This window comes from Amphibalanus amphitrite, unplaced genomic scaffold (genome assembly GCF_019059575.1).
Source record: "Amphibalanus amphitrite isolate SeventyFive unplaced genomic scaffold, NRLGWU_Aamphi_draft 000033F_arrow, whole genome shotgun sequence".
NCBI lineage: Eukaryota > Metazoa > Arthropoda > Thecostraca > Balanomorpha > Balanidae > Amphibalanus > Amphibalanus amphitrite.
Genome location: NW_024881529.1, coordinates 230,878 through 239,117, shown reverse-complemented (window position 1 = coordinate 239,117; position 8,240 = coordinate 230,878). Strand labels below are relative to the sequence as shown.

At 47.3% G+C, this 8,240-nt stretch overlaps 1 protein-coding gene across 1 annotated transcript; it reads left to right on the top strand.

Annotated features, from left to right (window-relative positions):
• Positions 1–5,832: 5,832 nt before the first annotated feature.
• LOC122368923 lies at positions 5,833–7,776 on the top strand. Its single transcript, XM_043343247.1, has one exon. The coding sequence runs from the start codon at positions 5,833–5,835 to the stop codon at positions 7,774–7,776; it is 1,944 nt and encodes a 647-aa protein (XP_043199182.1).
• The last annotated feature ends 464 nt before the right edge of the window (positions 7,777–8,240 follow it).

Below are 8,240 nucleotides of genomic sequence, written 5' to 3'. Positions count from 1 at the left end.
AACAGAGGATATATTGTATACCTGTCCTGTTAATAAAAACATTTTTGTGCCTGCAAAGGCTTAAGTTATCTGTGGTGTGTTCGGAGTTAGGCCATATGGCCGTTTTTGTTGTATGTTTATGTGGAGATTGAATATAACTGTGACCCTGTGCTTGTTTGTATACTTACTATGGTCAAACAGGGAATAGCACATTCACATAACATACTCACCTAGCACCTAACTCATAGCTGTACCCTGCAGGATCTGTACTTGTTCATGTCTCGAGCATTAACAAAGCACTAAAGTAGCTAAGTAATCATTTCCCACATTTCTGAGCATCTAACATGACATACAGTAGTGCAGAGCAGCTTCAGAGAAGAAACACTTTAAATGCACAGACTCACACCAGCCACCCAATGAGCCAGTTCCTCAGTTGACTGTTTCCCTGGATGCAGCTTGGCAATGTGAGCTAACTTTTGGCAAGTTGAAGGTTAGCAGGTAAGATTGAGTTAGGGTGAGTACCTACCTATAGCTGGGTGCTACTGCTATGCAGGTCTTGGGTAGGCTGCAAATATGTGTGATGATTGAGGCTAGGCCAGCTGTCAGGCTAGTCAGGAGTATGCTCATTGCTTGTGCTCAGGTCACATTTTTATGGACACTTGGCAAATTAAAAAAAACTAACAATCTAATCTAAGCTAACCCGACTAAACATACACAACTACTGACTATAGGAACTAAGCACCTACCTACTTGTGCATACATCTCATACCATGTCAAAGTAGAGTTCCTTGGTGGAAGATTACCCTCAGTACTTTTTATGCCAGCCCTGTGAAGAAAACTAATACTTCAAAGCTCACTGCTGGCCATCCACAGGAAGAAACGCTGAGACTGAGAGCTTTGCCATTGTATATTGGACCAATAATCACTATCACGAATGACTATGAACACATTATATGATCACATCGTTGCATGGATTGTCACATTGACAATTCTACTATAATCCTTTTTTCAAGAAATACAGTGATGATTAACATCAAAATCAACATAAAGTGGATTTAGTGATCCAAGCTTTCTCCTCCAGTAGCAATAGAATGATCGCATGTTTCATTTGCCAGACACTGAGTACCTGATGCACATTACAATCTCAGTCGGGCGCACTATGGTATCGGCAGTCCATTTATAGAAACGTTTCTATTTTTGGAAGAAAGTTCCAAAAATGGAAACGCTAAAAACCATCTGTTCCAATAATGGAAACGCTCCGTTTCTATTTTCGGAAACGCAAGGAGCACATAAACCTGTTCGGTAGTTTCCGCAATAAACCATAGATTTCCGCATCAAACAAAGACCACCAATCAAAAGACCGCATTTCGCTTCATAATTCCAACGTTGAACAGAAAAATCGGCTGTTGAACAGGCTTGCACGGTCCACTTCCTTTTGTAAACAATAAAATTTTTCATGATAGGTGAACTTTTATGTGTCATTAATGAAATACACCTCATTTTTTTGTGGAAAAATTTGATTTTCACAAGAATGGCAATGTTTAAATTGACAGACTTGCTGTCTGGTATTCATTAATATTTTACATTGCTGTAAAGCAAGCCCTGAATGGCGTGTTGGTGACCACGTGCGGAGATCGTCTCTCCGGCTTTGGAAGGCGGCAAGTTGGAAAATATTTCGTACAGATGCTTCTAAGTGGGCAAACTGAACTTCTTAGCACCCATTTAACTGACGAATGTGTGAAAGTTGGTGGAATGTATGTAAATAATTGCATTAAAGGTCTGATATGTTACTGCTTGTCGGAAGCGATCTAAGCTGTCGTCCAGTTTTAAACGATTCAATTATATGAAAAAGCGATGACAAGGTGTTATAAACAATTTCTATGGATAGGGAAATGCTCAAACTGTACTAATTGCCCACTTTGCACCGTATTAGTTCAGTAGGCCTTCAGTTAGTGCCTGTGTAAGGCCCATTGAATAGGTAATGCTTTATGAAGCACAGTTTCCATTTTTGGAACAAATGACGAATTTTAACTCAAGCTGTACATACAGCTCACGGATGCAGTAGGTTATAAGTATTTCAACTCTTATTTGCATTTAATGTTTTTAGAAGCACTTTCTGCCTTTCTCATTTCTAATAATCCACGAGAAGGTTGGAAAAGGTGCACGCTCCGACAGCATGAAATGCGAACCGGAGCTTCTGAACCGGCCTGATTAGGCCGAAGTTAAACTCCAACCTTACTTATAAAGCCTTGCTTTTCTTGGGAAGCCAGAGTCTGTTAACCACAATTCAGGGCACATCGCGACGCTTACTGCAGTCACGCATGCATGCTTGCAACAGTTAAAATATGTTATAATGTGGGTTTCGTAAGCAGTAGCAGCTTAGTAGGCAAGACGGTTGGACAGTTCTGGGGTTTATGTAAGTGCATAGAAATTGGGGACTTTCACCAGAAGACACATTTCCGTAAGCATTATTGTACCAACATCGGCTTTCGGGCACTATTCCCAAGCAATTGGAGGACCATTCATACGAAATTTAGATGCAAAGGGAAATCACCCATATCAGAACATGTACCGGCATCAATAGCTCGGCAATTACTTAGAGGGCGTGGGGTAGACAGGCCCACATATCAATAATATGGTGCTTATGCCTTTTCCTGTGTTGGCTCATAGTTTCCATTTTTGGAACCTTCCGTTTCCAAAAATGGAACGTTGACAAGGGTTTGCGTCAGGGCATCAGATTCGCCATTTGCGCACGAAAATATTGTTGGGTTTTACTGTTTTGGGAGAAAACATATCGACGAAAAGACACGCCAGCTGAAAAGATTACTATTAACTTAAGAAATACAGAAATATGCCTGCTTAAAAATTGGCGTTTCTAATTTTGGAACTGGCGTTTCCATAAATGGAACAAAGTGCCTTCCAAATTTGGAAACGTTTCCATTAATAGATACGTATCCATAAATGGACTGCCGATACCATAGTGCGCCCGACTGATCTGCATAGCATGAAGCATCTAAGCTGCCAAAGTCCATTCATTCTAGATTTTTAACTTGAAAGTTAGCACTAATTTATCTTGCTGTTGTAAGTTATCATTCAATATCCGTACCAATACATCAATATGCGCTCACTAGTCAACATTTTCTGGCACGATCCTGCTCAGCGTGCTCTTCAGTAGGTATTGCTCCAAGGTCTGCAATACTATAGCTTGTTTTTGGCCAATAAGCTCTTTTAATTTTACCTTTTCTTGCTGATATATGAGCCCGATCACCTTGCGTTTATCAACCAAAATTTCATAACTTGTTCAACTTTGACTTGATATTGATATTGCTCAGGAGTCAGGACCTCTGTCAGCCTCCTGGATACTTCGGATTGTTTTCAGTCAACATGCTTCTTAAATATGATTTAAGTCAATATTCAAAACATCCAACAAAACGACGTACAAGAGTAAGAAAACCACCAGATAAACTAAAAAATGGCCTTGGAACAGAGTCAAGTGGTGTGCTCCATTTGTTTGTTTACAATGATTGTAGTGCTGATATATTTTTAGGACTCTGAACGTCGGCTTATAAAAAATGAAACGTTTTTACAAAAGTTGTAAGGCAAGTAGTATTTATCTGAAAGAACTAAAATATTCAAAAGCCAAACACAATGAAATACATTAATCGGAACGAAAAAGTAACCAAAAAATCCAGCCAAATTACCGGCTCCTAAAACTGCAACAAAATCAGCACTTTTCCCCGCAACTCGTTGTCCAGACGTAAATATGCGTCGGCGGCAGACACCGGCGGCGCCACGTTGAAATAGCGGTCCGACCTCGACTCCGACTCCGGTCCGGCGGCGGGGGACGGCCGGCGGGCGCCGGCCAGGTGGGCGCCTCCGCTGCACGGAGGGTGAGGCCGATGTACCCGTCCACTACCGGATGGTGCTCGACACGCCAGTGACGCTCGCCAAACCGTGTACCGACTGGGCGGCGCCGGACTCAAATCTCCGGGGCTATGCGACTGACACCTACCCTGCCCAAAACGTGTGGTCCACAGCACGGGCAGCGTGCCTATAGTTGATGCAACGACAGTCACACTAGCCGCACTAATTTACGTTTGTCGCACCAAACCAACCATGATTTATCAATTATCATAAAGTCTAAGGATATATAAAAAGGCACGTCAAGCAGTATCTAAGCCTGCTTTGAAGTAAAAATGTCGTTGTTAGAGGTTTAAACGATAACTTTGTTCAATTGTTCGAGGCAGTAGCACACATCTTGGCTAACTTCCAATATTCGTGACAAAGCTGTGTCAATAATTCTTAGTCAAAATACCATCGATTTTTAATGAAATTGATCGGTAGGAGTTGTTACGTAATGCACTTGAGTCACCAATATGAATGTTGAATAATCCTGGAAAATGCCAAAGTTTGCGACGTGACGCATGTTGTAACTTTTGTTGTCCATTGTTCAAATATATCAGGCTATTAGATTTAGCTTGTTGGTATTAGCCGTTTTCACGACGGGCTCTCCGGCGAGTGCACATAATTTGACCAAATCTGCACCTGATCTCTTTTACAGCAAATATCTTTATTTTATGAATTTATCTCAGTGTTTTAATCGATGATACTCTCTGATAATATGACAAAGCAGGCATGTAAGCAAATATTGCAACCCTATAGCTGATAGCTACTAAGAGACACACTGAATCTAATTTGACCAAATCTGCACCTAATTTGCACCAGACGTGCACCAAATGTGTACCAGATGGCCGTCGTGAAAACAGATATTCTATGTTGATAGCGTTGCCAGGAATGCTGCATAAATGAATGGTCTGATGTATTTAGAGTGACGTGGAGCAACAGTCATGCACATAATTTTAGGCCCCTGATAGAACCGATCTTGTTGAAATTCGGTCATGAGTGGTTTTAGGTAATATTTGTATCTTGCTGTGATCAGTGATTCGCCCGGCCGCCGGCTGAGCTTCCCGGCCGACGCGCGGCCGCTGTATTGCGGCACAGCATCACTCGCTGGAGCGGGGCTGTGCGGCGCGGACTCGTGCAGTGATTGGTCGGCTGCTGACCACGTGATTGTGAGGCGAGGTCGGGTGAGGGCGCGCCGGCGGAGGGCAGTCGCGCAACAGTCCTTGCTGCGGCTGGGTGTGTTGGGCTCTCGAATCTATATCCGTTTGCGGGGCGTTGGCAGGCTCGTCTGTGGGCAGTCTGTCGGCGTTCCCCGCGGCGCATATGCGTTCGAGAATCTAAATTGGAGACTACGTCTGTCGGCTAGCCTCCACCCCACACCCATTTTGTCCCGACCACCAAAACACAGCGCCATTAATGCGGCAGTTAAAACGTGAACGTCTGTGGGCTGATCGTCTGCTGCTATTAATGGTGCTGTATTGAAATTAACCATTTAGCGTGCCAAGTACGGGCGCTCATAATTATACGGCTGTGAGCCTATTAAAGGGTTGGTAATTGCGGGGTAGCGCTCGAGCCTATCTCGAGTATTTACTTGTACCTATTTAAGGATCGAGTCGGCACTGTGGCCGCATCTGTTTATTGCGATTGGCGACCCCTGAAGCGCGGACGGCAGGGTCACTGTTTTCTCCGGTGTTTAGAGCTGGGTTTGCCCGGACTTTGATTAAAATACATCCGCTTGGTGTATTTATAACTTTTTTGGGTTTTCATTCGCTACACATTCGACTTGGAATCGCAACATAGTCCACCGGGGCCGGATCATTTATTCAGTGGAGGACACAGTCCCCATGGCTACCGGACATTTAATTTGTTGAGTCCACTGGGTAAATTGATGGTTTGTTTTGAACATACAGTCCACTTTGTTCTTTGATTTACTTTGCATTTCACTGAAACATGGAGGAGCTACTGGCTGCTAGGTCGTGTCTCCGCACAAAGGCTACTAAAGCGTGCAACGATCTCCGATCATACCGGGAAGGAGATCGGGCCTCCCTAGATCAGGACCAGCTTGCCCTCAAACTCCATCATGTGGAGAAGATCCATGCTGAACTACAGGCTGTTCAGGTTCAGCTGGACAAACAGGGTCAAGCCGATGAGACGGATCATGTTCAGACTCTAGAGGATGAGGCTTTCCTCGGTTCTCGCCTTTTGACTCGCCTCGAGAAGGCAGAGGAGGCCCAGTTCAGGGCAGAGTCGATGAAGGCAGCTGGTAGCGCCGATTTGAAATCATCTCTCACCGTGGCGATTCCCACATTCGATGGTGATGTGATGAGATGGCCCGAGTTCTGGGAACTGTTTTCGATTGCTGTGCACGACAACCAGTGCTATGCCAACGTTCAGAGATTCGTGGTCCTCAAGTCGCATCTTGCCGGAGCGGCATTGAGGGCCATTCAGGGCATCCCGGTCACGGGTGACGGGTATGTGCAGGCGGTGTCAGCTCTGAAAGCGCGATTTGACCTCGAGAATGTGCGACGGGAGACTCTCTTGAAGGAGCTGATGAACATGTCATCAGTCCGCCACGGTGACTTGAAGGCCATGCGATCCTTCATAGATCACCTGTCTGCGCGCACGAGAGCTCTCAGCACTCTGGGTGTCTCCTCAGAGAGCCTATCCAGCCTGCTGCTGCCCATGGTGAAGGGCAATATCCCGGAAGACTGGCGTCTGGAGTGGGCCCGGCGATCGAGTCACCACTTTGATGACTTCCTGGTGTTTTTGAAGGAGGAGATTCGGGTCAGAGAGCTTGCTAGGGGCCCGAATAGTGAATGCTCTGCTGTTGACCCACCAGCAACGTTCTCGGTGACCACCAGAGACCTCGACTCTGAACACCTGGCCAGGGAATGTCTGGGCAGTCCGTGTGCTGAGCGTGGCCGCCAGCATCACTCGCTGCTGCATGATGCGGAGCTTGGAACGCAGCATTCACCCTCAGCAGTTTCTGAGTTGAGCCCTGATGCTGAACCACTCCAGCCTCCTGAGCCTCCTGCTCCGGGTACTTGTGCAGAGGCTCAGACACACGGTGTTGAGCTGTCCAGCCGTCACCGATATAATGTCAGCTCTACAGGAAAGAGCTTCTTGCAAACCGCTGCTGTTGTGGCAGCAGGTCCCAATGGCCGCACGCCGGCACGTGATCTCCTTGATGGAGGATCTGACGCCTCCTATGTCAGGAGCTCCCTGGCTCTGGAGCTGGGACTACCTGATAAGGGCTCCGACACATTTGCCTGTATCGGGTTCCATGAGAGAACCGAGCAGCCTTGCGCCTATGATCGAGATGAGGTTGATATTGAAAGTCGTTTCGGTGGACCGTCAGTCAAACTTGACATGAAGAGCACAGACGTGCTGTGCTCACCACCCCCAACTGCTCAGCCGCCTCGGTTGCCGTCTGAGATCCAGACGGCTGATGATTTCCGGGGCGGTGAGGTTGACGTCCTCGTAGCGGCTGATGACGTGCATCAGGTCGTCCTACAGGATCAGTTGGAGGCTGATGGGCTGAGAGCCATCGATACTATTTTTGACTATGGGCTGAAAGGTGGAGACAGTGATGGTCCCCACACGAGCCAGTGCCCTTCTAGTCGGCCCGATGCTGCTGACTGGGACGCGAGCCCAACTGGCATTCATGGAAAGGAGATGTGCGACTCACACTCAAACCCGCAGCTGATGAGTGAGAAGCTGCATGAGCCGCCCCCGATCTGGGGCTCTGACGAGAGGCCGACATATGGCCGCTGCTCCCGGCCGTCGTGGTGCCGTGAGGCGCCCTCGATCGTCGGCCTCCGACCCATCCCGTCGGTGCAGAGGAAGCACCCCGGCGGAATCTGGCGGTGGCATCGGTGGCGCCGTCGAGGGTGAACCCACCGCAACGCGCCCCAGTTGGGTTCATCCCCGAGGCTGTCCCATGGTGGGGAGGCTTCTGGCAGTGAAACGCGCTGTGGGGAAGAACTGGCCATGAACAACAGTGCCCTGGCAGATCCCCAGCTGAGAAGGGACCGTTTGATCCCCTGAGAAAGAGGGTTATCTGTTTATTGCTTAGGATAAGTGTATGAATGTTGTTTATTTGTGAGGGCAAACTCAGTCTGGCGGCTGAGTCTGTGGCCATTTGGTAGTGGCCCTGTTGCCATGATTGCCTTAAATGTTTATGTTTGCCCTCTACTTACGAAGTGTTTGTTTCTTTCTTATTTTCAGTTTCCTTTACCGGCCGTACGCCGGGCCGCTGGGCCGGCAATGCCGGCATGGTTGCTGCGCCGTGCCGGGACGCCGTCGATGCTGCGCCTGGACGGGCCGCCTTTTTCGGCGCGTCGGAAAGACCACCTCTC